This window comes from Conger conger, chromosome 7 (assembly GCF_963514075.1).
Source record: "Conger conger chromosome 7, fConCon1.1, whole genome shotgun sequence".
Classification (NCBI taxonomy): domain Eukaryota; kingdom Metazoa; phylum Chordata; class Actinopteri; order Anguilliformes; family Congridae; genus Conger; species Conger conger.
This window is the reverse complement of record NC_083766.1, coordinates 58,925,771-58,941,424: the sequence shown is the minus strand read 5'-3', so window position 1 is coordinate 58,941,424 and position 15,654 is coordinate 58,925,771. Positions and strand designations below refer to the sequence as shown.

The 15,654-nt window shown below is 38.7% G+C and overlaps 3 protein-coding genes across 3 annotated transcripts; all 3 read right to left on the bottom strand.

The window, feature by feature from the left end:
* Positions 1-4,569: 4,569 nt before the first annotated feature.
* LOC133133388 (olfactory receptor 1F1-like) lies at positions 4,570-5,532 on the bottom strand. The gene has a single exon (XM_061249486.1). It carries the CDS (start codon positions 5,530-5,532, stop codon positions 4,570-4,572), a length of 963 nt encoding a protein of 320 aa, XP_061105470.1.
* A 5,400-nt stretch (positions 5,533-10,932) lies between these two features.
* Positions 10,933-11,904, bottom strand: LOC133133387 (olfactory receptor 1F1-like). Its single transcript, XM_061249485.1, has one exon. The coding sequence runs from the start codon at positions 11,902-11,904 to the stop codon at positions 10,933-10,935; it is 972 nt and encodes a 323-aa protein (XP_061105469.1).
* A 2,131-nt stretch (positions 11,905-14,035) lies between these two features.
* Positions 14,036-15,007, bottom strand: LOC133133386 (olfactory receptor 1F1-like). The gene has a single exon (XM_061249484.1). It carries the CDS (start codon positions 15,005-15,007, stop codon positions 14,036-14,038), a length of 972 nt encoding a protein of 323 aa, XP_061105468.1.
* Positions 15,008-15,654: the final 647 nt, after the last annotated feature.

Below are 15,654 nucleotides of genomic sequence, written 5' to 3'. Positions count from 1 at the left end.
TGTACAGCTTTTTAATGGATTCTCTGAATTCTTCTGTCTTCAGTGTGTAGATGATTGGATTCAGCACAGGTGGCAAGACGGTCGTCAGTGACATGTTAATCATCCTGCTGTTCTGGTCCATGGCGGAGCCCATTGCTTCAGTGATACAGATAGGAAGGTAAAACACACTCACTAAGATCAAATGAGAGGTGCAGGTTTGCATGGCTTTCAGGCGCTCTGAGGCTGCTGCAATTCTCAGTAATGCTCTGCCTATACAAATGTATGTACCTGTGATAAAAAGCACTGGAAACCAGAGAATCATTACAGGATGTGTCCAATTAATTAGCATACTTGGAGTGTAGTCATTGCATGCCAAACGGAATATGGGTCCATGATCACAGAAATAGCTGTTTATCACAAGGGATTTGCAGAAGGACAGTGTGGTGAGGTACATCACAGCCATAAGAATGGCCATTCCTGAAAAAATCCATAATGTGGCTGTAATCACCAATATCGATTTATTAGTCACAATCTCGTTGTATCTCAGTGGAAAGCAGATAGCAACACATCTATCATAGGACAAAACAGCCAGAGTGAAAGATTGTAGAGCGAGAAAACAAAATGAAAAATACATACTAGCCATGCAGGCCTTGAAGGAGATGAAATGTGATTTAAACATGAAGGTGTCAATCAACGGAGGAATGAATGAAGTGCTTGTGCACAAGTCACACAGAGCCAAATTAAAAACTGCAATGTATTTTGGTCTGTGAAGACACTGGTCAGTGTAAATCATGAACATGACAAAAGTGTTTCCCAGTAGAGTCAGTACATAAACAAAGCATGTGAAGATATAGTAGTATTCTATGTGGGGAATACCGGCAAAACCACTTATGTAAAAGAAGTCAGGATGCACAATACTGCCATTTGTAAAGTTGACTGAATTCAGGGGGCTCATGGCAGGTTTTTTGGCTCTTTACTGTTTCTCACCTTCTGAAAAACCAGCCCTTTAGGACCTGAAAATAAAAAAATAGGTTAATGTTCAGTAATGAACTGTTAAAAAGTTAACAATTGGTAGTTTATCAAACATTGAGCAACAGAAACTGCAGAAGATTAATTATTAATTATTAATTATTTAACAATAAATAAACAATAGCCAGAATTCCAAGGTTTCGCTCAATTCATTCATCTGTGACTGAAAAACATATCATGAATCTCTGCATGGCCCAGAACACAGAGAAGTCCTGTTGCACACTCATTCCATCTGTTTGTATTACTTTTGTGTCACTGTACCTTTCAGTTTCAGCTGACAGTTTAATTGCAAAAGAACTGTGACTGTAACATACATTATGCAACCAAAGTGAAGGTAACGAGGAACATCATCGATAAATTGTATATACACTGAAATATTTCACAATTAATGTCTTCTCTCAGAAATATGCAAAGCAAACAGTTTGAAGACCTTTATTGAGTCAATATACAGTGTAGTATTTGGACAGTGGTACAATTTCAGTTTTTTTTTTTGCTCTGTACTCCAGCACATTGGATTTGAAATGGAAAAATTAGGTTTTTAGGTTTGGTTCTGACTGTCATCTTTAATTTGAGGGTATTTACATCCACATACATGTAGGAATTCTATCCCTTTTTATACATACATACCAAAAGTACACTGTGAGCACTTCATTAGGTAGAACTGTACATCAGCATGTTGATGCAAATATTTCATCAGCCAATCATTTGGCAGCCACTAAATGCATAAAAGTATGCTGACATGGTCAAGAGGTTCAGCTGTTTTTCAGAATGGGGAAGAAATGTGATCTTAGTGACTTTGACCGTGGAATGATGGTGCCAGACTGGGTGGTTTGACTATCTCAGAAACTGCTGATCTCCTGCAGCAGCATAAGACCAATAAGTTAAAAAAATAAAAAATAAATAAAGGGTATAATAAATACCTAATAAAGTGCTCAGTGAGTGTACATCAGATTAGTCAGGTGTATTCAATCGCTTCCTTCGTGCACTTATAAGAAACCTTTCAGTACAAGCTTTCAGTATCTACTATCTAGATTCTAGGCTTTTGATTACCTTTGGAGTCTGTTATTGACATTTCTCAACATGAGGACCAGGTTTGTGCCAATGAACGTCAAGGAAGTCATCATGAGGCAGAGAAATAAGAAGAAAACAGTCAAACAATCAGACAGAACAAACAATAGGCTTGCCAAAAAAAACCTGTTTGGAACATCATTGGGAAGACAGATAGCATTGGTGTATATTTCTGATCACTGCCTTCCTGTAGGATGAAGCACCGTCCCATGAGTTTGGAAGCATTCGATTGAACATCAGTCCACTGCTTCAACAGTTACATACTGTGGCAACCATACGTGCTTATACTATGACACCCCCACCACCATGTTTCAGAGATGAGAGGGGGTCCTTTTGACTTGGGGAGTTCCTTTTAGCCTCCAGACTTTTCTCTTGCCATCACTCTGAAACAAGTCAACCTCATCTGTACACAAGACCTTTATGCAGAACTCTGCTTGGATTGCTTTTTTTGGTACTCCTTAAAAAACTGTAACCTGACCATCCATTTCATGCAGCTAACTAGTGCTTTGCATCTTGCAGTGTAGCCCCTGTAGATGTGTTTGTGAAGTATTCTGCGGAGAGTAGTCACTGACACATCCACGTCTGCCTCCTGAAGACTGTTTCTGATCCTTCGGACATCCGTTTCAGGGTTTTTCTTTTTCACGATGAGAATCCTTTTGTCATCAACATGAGAGATCTTCCTTGGTGTTGCAGCCCCTTTGTGATTGCTGAGCTCACCAGTGCTCTCTTTCAGTTGATTTTGGAAACCTGTTCCTTGGCCTATGTCTCTTTTTTTCTCAGCCTCATAATTGCTTACTTGACTGCCATTGGCACAGCTGTTGTCCTCATGTTGACAAATACCAAAAACAGACCCCAAAGGCAATACAAAGCCTAGAATCAAGACTAGATACATAAAGCGTTCTTATACCTGCTCTAAGTTACATTTGGTCCCCTAAAATAGAGGGACTATGTATAAACATTGATACAATTTCTACACAAATCAGCCAAATATGCACTGTATTTTGTTACTTTTTCAAAACAAAGCAGTTTTTTTCTCAATTCACATGAATCATACGCATCAAGCTAAGCAGAAAATCCAAACTCTTTCAAATAAATAAATGAAGGAATAAATAAAGGTGTGCCTAATACTTACCAATAACTTTATGCAAGCTTGCACGAACCAAATATGTTGCCAATATATCTATCTTTCATACGAAATAAATTGTTTCATATTTTAAGTAATTCATTATCTTACGATATTTCTCTTTGAGTGGATGTATGTCCTTGAACTTGATGATCGGTCATATGGAACAGACTGTGGTGAGCCAAAGTGTTCAACGTCCTTCTTATAGCCCACCGTTTTGACACAGAGCATTTCACCAAGGGAACAGGACACAGAAGAAATGCTCATGTATAATTAATGCAACATGATGCAGTGACACCAGTAGATTTCATGTTCCTATTTATTTCTTTATTTATTTGTCTGTTTATGAGTTCATTTATTTAGGAACCCTAGCACTGCAATTTTTGGATCTTTATCGTTTCCATGACGTTTCATGAGGACATATAACTACCAGCCCTAGCAGGGGAGGGGGGGGGGGGGGTCTTGGTTCCTAGAAAACGAATATCTTCTTCCAAAAAATAAATCTTTAACCACCTGTCTGACTACTGAAGCCCACCTGTTTGACTCTACTGAGACCCACCTGTCTGACTCTACTGAAGCCCACCTGTCTGACTCTACTGAGACCCACCTGTCTAATCTTACTGAGACCCACCTCTCTGACTCTACTGAGACCCACCTGTCTGACTCTACTGAGACCCACCTCTCTGTCTCTACTGAGACCCACCTGTCTGATCTTACTGAGACCCACTTGTCTGACTCTACTGAGACCCACATTTCTGACTTTACTGAGACCCACCTGTCTAATCTTACTGAGACCCACATTTCTGACTCTACTGAGACCCACATTTCTGACTTTACTGAGACCCACCTGTCTGTCTCTACTGAAGCCCACCTGTCTAATCTTACTGAGACCCACCTGTCTGACTCTACTGAGACCCACCTGTCTGATCTTACTGAGACCCACCTGTGACAATTTTCCTCATTACACATTATGTGGAGTAAGTTGTCACATTGGATTTTTCAAATAATCAAGGTGAATTTAATTTAATTTTTTTCATTTCAAATTCGACATCTATAAACAAAGGACCAGCGGGGCCAGATCTTGGTGGTGCTTTGCCCTCCAGGCACAATTGCTGGTACCCCCGTTATTGTCAGCGTTGAACCTCTGTGACTGTAAGGAAACCCCATTACCCACCCCCCCCCACCCCCCCCTTTCCCATCAATAATCTCCACAACTGTAAAGTCAGTAAAGTCTTATAAATACCCTATTAAGAAGTCACTGAGTGTAAATTTGCTCATTTCACTTACAGTTCAGAATTTAGTGGGGGGTTAAAAAATTGTATTTCCTTAAACTTGTCAGGCAGTTATTTGTGATTAAAACATTTATTCATTTATTTCTTACAGTGTATTTTGTTTCTTCTGTACAGCTTTTTAATGGATTCTCTGAATTCTTCTGTCTTCAGTGTGTAGATGATTGGATTCAGCACAGGTGGCAAGACGGTCGTCAGTGACATGTTAATCATCCTGGTGTTCTGGTCCATGGCGGAGCCCATTGCTTCAGTGATACAGATAGGAAGATAAAACACACTCACTAAGATCAAATGAGAGGTGCAGGTTTGCATGGCTTTCAGGCGCTCTGAGGCTGCTGCAATTCTCATTAATGCTCTGCCGATACAAATGTATGTACCTGTGATAAAAAGCACTGGAAACCAGAGAATCATTACAGGATGTGTCCAATTAATTAGCATACTTGGAGTGTAGTCATTGCATGCCAAACGGTATATGGGTCCATGATCACAGAAATAGCTGTTTATCACAGCGGATTTGCAGAAGGACAGTGTGGTGAGGTACATCACAGCCATAAGAATGGCCATTCCTGCAAAAATCCATAATGTGGCTGTAATCACCAATATCGATTTATTAGTCACAATCTCGTTGTATCTCAGTGGAAAGCAGATAGCAACACATCTATCATAGGACAAAACAGCCAGAGTGAAAGATTGTAGAGAAATAAAACAAAATGCAAAAAACATGCTAGCCATGCAGGCCTTGAAGGAGATGAAATGTGATTTAAACATGAAGGTGTCAATCAACGGAGGAATGAATGCAGTGCTTCCACACAAATCACACAGAGCCAAATTAAAAACTGCAATGTATTTTGGACTGTGAAGACAGTGGTCAGTGTAAATCATAAACATGACAAAAGTGTTTCCTAGTAGAGTCAGTACATAAACAAAGCATGTGAAGATATAGTAGTATTTTATGTGGGGAATACCGGCAAAACCACTTATGTAAAATAAGTCAGGATGCACAATACTGCCATTTGTAAAGTCGACTGAATTCAGGGGGCTCATGGCAGGTTTTTTGGCCCCTTACTGTTTCTCACCTTCTGAAAAAACAGCCCTTTAGGACCTGAGAATAAAAAAAAAGGTTAATCTTCAGTAATTAATTCCTCAACTGTCAAAAAGTTAACAATTGGCAGTTTATCAAACATTAAGCAACAGAAACTGCAGAAGTTCAGATTAATATATATATTTTTTGTACATTGCTGTGGATTAATAGATCTCATGTGTTTCGAACAAAACGGAAAAAAAAAAACAATAGCTAGAATTCCAAGGTTTCACTCAGTTCATTAATCTGTGACTGAAAAACATTTCATGAATCTCTGCATGGCCCTGCAGAACACACAGAAGTCCTGTTACACACTCATTTAATCTGTTTGTATTACATTTGTGTCACTGTACCTTTCAGTTTCAGCTGACAGTTTAATTGCAAAAGAACTGTGACTGTAACATACATTATGCAACCAAAGTGAAGGTAATGATGAACATCATCAATAAATTGTATATACACTGAAATATTTCACAATTCATATCTTCTCTCAGAAATATACAAAGCAAACAGTTTGAAGACCTTTATTGATTCAATATACAGTGTAGTCCGTAAGTATTTGGACAGTGGTACAATTGCAGTTTTTTTTTGCGCTCTGTACTCCAGCACATTGGATTTGAAATGGAAAAATTAATAATGAGGTTTGGTTCTGACTGTCATCTTTAATTTGAGGATATTTACATCCACATTAGATACATGTAGGAATTCTATCCCTTTTTATACATACTCCCCCATTTTAGGGGACCAAAAGTACACTGTGAGCACTTTATTAGGTAGACCTGTACATCAGCATGTTGATGCAAATATTTCATCAGCCAATCATTTGGCAGCCACTAAATGCATAAATGTATGCTGACATGGTCAAGAGGTTCAGCTGTTTTTCAGAATGGGGAAGAAATGTGATCTTAGTGACTTTGACCTTGGAATGATGGTGCCAGACTTGGTGGTTTGATTATCTCAGAAACTGCTGATCTACTGCAGCAGCATAAGACCAAAAAAAATAAAAAATAAAATAAAAAAATAAAGAGTATAATAAATATCTAATAAAGTGCTCAGTGAGTGTACATCAGATTAGTCAGGTATATTAAATCGCTTCCTTAGTGCACTTATAAGAAACCTTTCAGTACAAGCTTTCAGTATCTACTATCTACTATACTATAAGAAACCTTTCAGTACAAGCTTTCAGTATCTACTATCTAGATTCTAGGCTTTTGATTACCTTTGGAGTCTGTTATTGACATTTCTCAACATGAGGACCAAGTTTGTGCCAATGAAAGTCAAGGAAGTCATCATGAGGCAGAGAAATATGAAGAAAACAGTCAAACAATTAGACAAAACAAACAATAGCCTTACCAAAAAAAACAGTTTGGAACATCATTGGCAAGACAGATAGCATTGGTGTATATTTCTAATCACTGCCTTGCTGTAGGATGAAGCACCATCCCATGAGTTTGGAAGCATTCGATTGAACTTCAGTCCACTGCTTCATTGAACAGTTACATACTGTGGCAACCACACATGCTGAGACTATGACACCCCCACCACCATGTTTCAGAGATGAGAGGGGGTCCTTTTGACTTGGGGAGTTCCTTTTAGCCTCCAGACCTTTCTCTTGCCATCACTCTGAAACAAGTCAACCTCATCAGTACACAAGACCTTTAAACTCTGCTTGTATTACTTTTTTTGGTAGTACTTAAAAAACTGTAACCAGACCATCCATTTCATGCAGCTAACTAGTGCTTTGCATCTTGCAGTGTAGCCCCTGTAGATGTGTTTGTGAAGTATTCTGCGGAGAGTAGTCACTGACACATCCACGTCTGCCTCCTGAAGACTGTTTCTGATCCTTCGGACATCCGTTTTAGGGTTTTTCTTTTTCACGATGAGAATCCTTTTGTCATCAACATGAGAGATCTTCCTTGGTGTTGCAGCCCCTTTGTGATTTCTGAGCTCACCAGTGCTCTCTTTCAGTTGATTTTGGAAACCTGTTCCTTGGCCTATGTCTGTTTTTTTCTCAGCCTCATAATTGCTTGCTTGACTGCCATTGGCACAGCTGTTGTCCTCATGTTGACAAATACCAAAAACAGACTCCAAAGGCAATAAAAAGCCTAGAATCAAGACTAGATACATAAAGCGTTCTTATACCTGCTCTAAGTTACATTTGGTCCCCTAAAATAGAGGGACTGTGTATAAACATTGATACAATTTCTACACAAATCAGCCAAATATGCACTGTATTTTGTTACTTTTTCAAAACAAAGCACAGTTTTTTTCTCAATTCACATAAAACATACGCATCAAGCTAAGCAGAAAATCCAAACCTCTTTCAAATAAATAAATGAAGGAATAAATAAAGGTGTGCCTAATACTTACCAATAACTTTATGCAAAAACTTGCACGAACCAAATATGTTGCCAATATATCTATCTTTCATACGAAATAAATTGTTTTATATTTTAAGTAATTCATTGTCTTACGATATTTCTCTTTGAGTGGATGTATGTCCTTGAACTTGATGATCGGTCATATGGAACAGACTGTGGTGAGCCAATGTGTTCAACGTCCTTCTTATATCCCACAGTTTTGACACAGAGCATTTCACCAAGGGAACAGGACACAGAAGAAATGCTCATGTATAATTAATGCAACATGATGCAGTGACACCAGTAGATCTCATGTTCCTATTTATTTCTTTATTTATTTGTCTGTTTATGAGTTCATTCATTTAGGGGCCTAGCACTGCAATTTTTGGAACTTTATCGTTTCCATAACGTTTCATGAGGGGGGGGGGTCTTGGTTCCTAGAAAACAAATATCTTCTTCCAAAAAATAAATCTTTAACCACCTGTCTGACTCTACTGAAGCCCACCTGTTTGACTCTACTGAGACCCACCTGTCTGACTCTACTGAGACCCACCTGTCTGACTCTACTGAGACTAACCTGTCTGATCTTACTGAGACCCACCTGTCTGACTCTACTGAGACAAACCACATAATCTCAAAAATTATAAGGCTCACCCTGGATTTAAATACAGTGCATAAGTATTTGGACAGTGGTAAAATGTATGTTCTTTTGGCTCAATACTTCAGCACATTCGATTAAACAATGAAGCTGAGGTTAATATGCAGTCTGTTACCTTTAATTTGAGGTACATACAGTACATCCATATTGGGTGATCCGCGTAGGGATTACATCCCTTTTCATACAAAGTACCCCCATTTTAGGGGACCAAAAGTAATTTACCAGGTGCCTTTTTAGCTGTTTCTGATTAGTCAGTTGTATTCAATCACTTCTGCCATAAAGGAATAAGAAAGCTTTTAGTATATAGACTTGATTCTAGGATTTAGAGTTTGGATGTTGGAGTATGTTATTGGTGTTTGTCAATATGATGGCCAGAGTGGTACAAGTCAAGGAAGCCATTATGGGGCAGAGAAAAATGAAAGAATTGTCAGAGATATACACCAAATAATAGGCTTACAAAAACAAAGTGTTTGGAATATGATTAAGAAGAAAGAGAGGACTGGTGTATGTTTGGGATCATTGCCTTGCTGTGGGATGAAGCACTGACCTTGGGGGCATTTGATTTAACTTGAGCTGATAAATTGCTTTTGTACATTTCAAAATCTATTCTGCTGCAGCTATCAACAGTTGTATGAACAATGAAGGCAAGTGAGCTAGCACCTGTTGCAGCCATACATGCCCAACTTATAACACCCTTAGCCTCATGCTTCACAGATGAGCTTTGGTACTTTTAGCAGTTCCGTTTAGCCTCCGCACTTTGCTCTTGCCATCACTCTGATACGAGTCAATCTTGGTTTCATCTGTCCACAAGATCTTTTCCCATCCTGCTGTACAATCCAGCTATGCCAGCTTGACTGGCTTGAAAATTGAGCTAATTCGTCTAGCTGGGTATGAACTAGTCAATCAGTTTGGGCAAGCTGGTCATAAAGCTGGTCTAGCTAGGTATGGACTTGTCAACCAGCTAGTTCTGCTCCCTTGTCTGAGCTCATCAACCAGCTACCAGCTGTTTCGAAACCAAGCTTTTAATGTTTCTTTTCAGCAGGGCAGAACTCTGCAGGTTCTTAGCAACCTGTAACCTAGCCATCGTGTTTTTGCGGCAAACAAGTGGTTTGCATCCTGTAAAGTAGCCTGTAGGTGTGGCCTGCAGCGCAGTGGTTAAGGTGTATGACTAGGACCCGCAAGGTCGGTGGTTCGGTGGTGGCACTACTTTTTCAAACTGTTAGCTAACGTCAGCTAATGTTCATGGCGAACAGAAAGGTTTGAATATGTTGCCGAGCGTTAGATAGCATTAGCTACCATTTGCACACATGTCTGTACACTCATTCTTCTTAATGATGTTCCAAACCATTCATATTGGTGATCATAATGTTTGGTGTATGTCTCCTACTGTTTTCTTCTCATTTCTTAGCCTCATGATGGCTTCCTTGACTGTTGGTGGCATAACTCTGGTCCTCATGTTGATAAATGCCAATAACAGATTAAAAGCCTAGAATCACAACTAGATACTGAAAGTTTTCTTATCCCTGTAAGCGATTGAATGCAGCTGACCAATCAGAAACAGTCCAGAAGCCAACTGTCCAATTAATTTTGGTCCCTTGGAATGCTTTAATTGTTCTAATTGAAGTCTGCTTGTTTTGTTTATCTAACATTGTATTCCCATTCATTATAATACACTCAGTGACTACTTCATTAGGAAGACCTGCACACCACATATCTAATCAGCCAATCATGTGGCAGCAACTCAATGTGTGAAAACATGTAGACATGTTCAAGAGGTTCGCTTGTTATTCAGAACAAAAATCCAAATGAGAAACAAATGTGATCTAAGTGACTTTGAATATGGAATGATTATAGGTGCCAAACGGGATGGTTTGAGTTTCTCAAAAACTGCTAATCTCCTAGTATTTTCACACAACAGTCTCCAGAGTTTGCAGAGAATGGTGTGAAAAGGGGGCAGCCTGTAGCGTAGTGGTTAAGGTAAATGACTGGGATACGCAAGGTTGGTGGTTCTAATCCCAGTGTAGCCATTGGGCCCTTGAGCAAGGCCCTGCATTGCTCCAGGGGAGGATTGTCTCCTGCTTAGTCTAATCAACTGTACGTTGCTCTGGATAAGAGCATCTGCCAAATGCCAATAATGTAATGTAATGAAAAACAAGGAACATCCAGTGAGCAGCAATGGCCAGACTGACTACGATAACTCAAATAACCATGTGTTACATCAGTGGTATGCAGAAGAGCATCTAAATTTAGCAGATTTTTCTTATAGTTCACAACTGAGTGGGGGGTTCGAAGAAATGTTGTATACTTCAACTTGTCAATCAGTTATTTCTCATTAAAACATTTATTCATTTATTCCTTACAGTGATTTGTATCTTGTTTCTTCTGTACAGCTTTTTAATGGCTTGTCTGAATTCTTCTGTCTTCAGTGTGTAAATGATTGGATTCAGCACAGGGGGCAAGAAGGTCGCCAGAGACATGTTAATGATCCTGGTGTTCTGGTGCATGCTTGAGCCCATTGCTTTGGTGATACAGATAGGAAGGTAAAACACACTCACCAAGATCAAATGAGAGGTGCAGGTTTTCATGGCTTTGAGACGTTCTGAGGCTGCTGCAATTTTTAATAAGGCTCTGGCTATACAAATGTATGTGCAGATGATAAAAACTACTGGACACCAGAGAATCATTACAGGATGTGTCCAATTAATCACCGCACTTGGAGTGTTGTCATTGCATGCCAAAAGGTGTATCGGTCCGTGATCACAGTAAAAGCTGTTTATCACAGTGGATTTGCAGAATGACAGTGTGGTGATGAACATCACAGCCATGAGAATGGCCATTCCTGCAAAAATCCATAATGTGACTGTTATCACCAATATTGATTTACTAGTCACAATCTCATTGTATCTCAGTGGAACACATATCGCAACACATCTATCATAGGACAAAACAGCCAGAGTGAAAGATTGTAGAGAGATAAAACAAATAACAAAATACATATTAGCCAAGCAGGCCTCGAAGGAAATTAAGTGTGAATTAAACATGACGGTGTCAATTAACGGAGGAATGAATGCAGTGCTTCCACACAAGTCGCACAGAGCCAAATTAAAAACTGCAATGTATTTTGGACTGTGAAGACAGCGGTCCGTGTAAATCATGAACATGACAAAAGTGTTTCCCAGTAGAGTCAGAGCATAAACAAAGCAGGTGAAAATATAGTAGTATTCTATGTGGGGAATACCGGCAAAACCACTTATGTAAAAGAAGTCAGGATGCACAATACTGCCGTTTGTAAAGTAGGCTGAATTCAGGGGACTCATCGCAGGTGTGTTTGATTTTCACTGTTTCTCACCTTCTGAAAAACCAGTCCTTTAGGACCTGAAAACAAAACAAATAGGTTAACCTTCAGTAATTAATTTCTTCTTAATGATGTTCCAAACAGTTGATTTTGGAAGTCTGTTATTTTGCCTTTGTCTGTTTTCTCTTATTTCTCAGCTTCATAATTACTTGCTTGACTGTCATTGGCACAGCTGTTGTCCTCATATTGACAAATGTCAATAACAGACTTCAAAAGCAATCAAAAGCCTGGAATCAAGATTAGATACCTACAGTGTCTTATAACTGCATTGTACATTTACATTTGGTCCCCTAAAATTTAAAGTGTTTAAAAATGTATGTAATTCCTACACAAATCAGCCGACATGGGTGTAAATTGTCGTTGTTTCATTTAAAATCTAATGTGCATTGCCCAAATAACTGAAATTGTACCTCCCCACTGTATTTTGTACCTTTTTTTAAAAGCAGTACAGTTTTTTCTAAATTATAATAATTCATATTGACTTCAAGCTAAACAAAAAATTCCAGCTCTTTCAGATAAATAAATAAATTAATAATTTAAAATGAGCTTAATACTTACCAATAACTGTATGGAAAACTGCACACACCAAATATGTTGCCAATATATCTATCTCTCATATCAAATAAATTGTTTTATATTTTAAGTAATTCATTGTCTTACGATATTTCTCTTTGAGTGGATGTATGTCCTTGAACTTGATGATCGGTCATATGGAACAGACTGTGGTGAGCCAATGTGTTCAACGTCCTTCTTATAGCCCACCGTTTTGACACAGAGCATTTCACCAAGGGAACAGGACACAGAAGAAATGCTCATGTATAATTAATGCAACATGATGCGATGACACCAGTAGATTTCATGTTGCTATTTATTTATTTGTCTGTTTATGAGTTCATTTATTTAGGGGCCCATGCACAGCAAATTTTTGGAACTCTATTGTTTTCATGAACCACCCCTACTGAGGGGGGAGGGGGGGGTCTTGGTTCCTAGAAAAAAAAATCTTCTTCCAAAAAAAAATTTGACCACCTGTCTGATTTTACTGAGACCCACCTGTTTGACTCTACTGAGACCCACCTGTCTGACACTTCAGAGACCCACCTGTCTGCCTCTACTGACACCCACCTGTCTGACTCTACTGAGACCCACCTGTCTGATCTTACTGAGACCCATCTGTCTGATCTTACTGAGACCCACCTGTCTGATCTTACTGAGGCCCACCTGTCTGATCTTACTGAGGCCCACCTGTCTGACTCTACTGACACCCACCTGTCTGCCTCTACTGAGACAAACCACATAATCTCAACAATTATTAGGCTCACCCTGGATTTAAATACAGTGCATAAGTATTTAGACAGTGGTACAATTTCTCTTATTTTGGCTCAATACTTCAGCACATTCGATTAAACAATAAAGCTGAGGTTAATGTGCAGTCTGTTACCTTTAATTTGAGGTACATACAGTACATCCATATTGACTGATCCGCATAGGGATCCCTTTTCATACAAAGTACCCCCATTTTAGGGGACCAAAGGTAATTTACCAGGTGCCTTTTTAGCTGTTTCTGATTAGTCAGTTGTATTCAATCACTTCTGCCATAAAGGAATAAGAAAGCTTTTAGTATATAGTCTTGATTCTAGGATTTAGAGTTTGGAGTGTTGTATTGTTATTTTGGAGTGTATTATTGGTGTTTGTCAATATGATGGCCAGAGTGGTACCAATGAAAGTCAAGGAAGCTATAATGGGGCAGAGAAATAAGAAAAACATAGTCTGAGACATAGAGAAAACAATAGGCTTACAGACACAAACTTGTTGGAATATAATTAAGAAGAATGAGAGGACTGGTGTATTTTTGGGATCATTGTCTTGCTGTGGGATGAAGCCCTGTCCAAGAACATCCAGTGAGCAGCAATGGCCAGAGTGGTTAACTTACAGGAAGGCAATGATAACTCAAATAACCATGTGTTACATCAGTAGTATGCAATGGAGCATCTAAATGTGCAAATTTCTCTTCCAGTTCACAATTAAGTGGAGGATTCAGAAAAATGTTTGATAATTCAACTTGTCAATCAGTTATTTGTATTCAAAACAGGTGTTCACTCATTTCTCACAGTGATGTGTATCTTGTTTCTTATGTACAGCTTTTTAATGGATTCTCTGAATTCTTCTGTCTTCAGTGTGTAAATGATTGGATTCAGCACAGGCGGCAAAAAGGTAGACAGAGAATAGTTAATCATCCTGGTGTTCTGGTGCATGGAGGAGCCCATTGCTTCAGTGATACAGATAGGAAGATAAAACACACTCACCAAGATTAAATGAGAGGTGCAGGTTTGCATGGCTTTGAGGCGCTCTGAGGCTGCCGCAATTTTTAATAACGCTCTGGCTATACAAATGTACGTGACGACGATAAACAGTAATGGAAACCAGAGAATCATAATAGGATGTGTCCAATTAATTACCTTGCTTGGAGTATAGTCATTGCATGCCAAACGGTGTATGGGTCCGTGATCACAGTAAAAGCTGTTTATCACAGTGGATTTGCAGAATGACAGTGTGTTGATGAACATCACAGCCATAAGAATGGCCATTCCTGCAAAAATCCATAATGTGGCTGTTATCACCAATATTGATTTATTAGTCACAATCTCATTGTATCTCAGTGGAACACATATCGCAACACATCTATCATAGGACAAAACAGCCAGAGTGAAAGATTGTAGAGAGATAAAACAAATAACAAAATACATATTAGCCAAGCAGGCCTCAAAGGAAATTAAGTGTGAATTAAACATGACGGTGTCAATTAACGGAGGTATGAATGCAGTGCTTCCACACAAGTCGCACAGAGCCAAATTAAAAACTGCAATGTATTTTGGACTGTGAAGACAGCGGTCAGTGTAAATCATAAACATGACAAATGTGTTCCCCAGTAGAGTCAGAGCATAAACAAAGCACGTAAAAATATAGTAGTATTCTATGTGGGGAATACCGGCAAGTCCACTTATGTAAAAGAAGTCAGGATGCACAATACTGTCGTTTGTAAAGTCGGCTGAATTCAGGGGGCTCATCGCCGGTTTATTTGCTCTTCACTGTTTCGCACCTTCTGAAAAACCAGTCCTTTAGGATCTGAAAATAAAAGGTAGGTTAACCTTCAGTAATTATTTCCTCAACTGTCAAAAAGTTTACAATTGGCAGTTTATCAAACATTGAGCAACAATGTATTTTTTATTTTTTGTACATTGCTGCAGGTTAATAGATCTCATGTGTCTCAAACAAAAACACAAAATCCAGAATTCCAAGGCTTCCCTGAGCCCATTATTCTGTGACTGAAAAACATTTTGTGAATCTCTGCATGACCCTGCAGAACACATTGCAGTCCTGTTACATGCTGTTACACACTCATATGCTGTTACACACTTATGTTTGTATTACTTTTGTGTCATTGTACCTTTCAGATTCAAAAGAAATTGCAAAAGAACCCTGATCGTAATATACAGTACGTACTCAAAGTACTCAGAGAAACCAAAGTCAGCGTAATGATGAAAATCATCAATTAATTGCATGTACACTGAAATATTTAGCATTTCATATTTTCTCTCTGAAATATAGAAAGCAAACAGTTTGAAATCCTTTTTTTAGATTCAATATACAGTGTGTAAATATTTGTACAGTGGTATAATTTATGTTCCTTTTGCTTTATACTTGAGTGCATTGT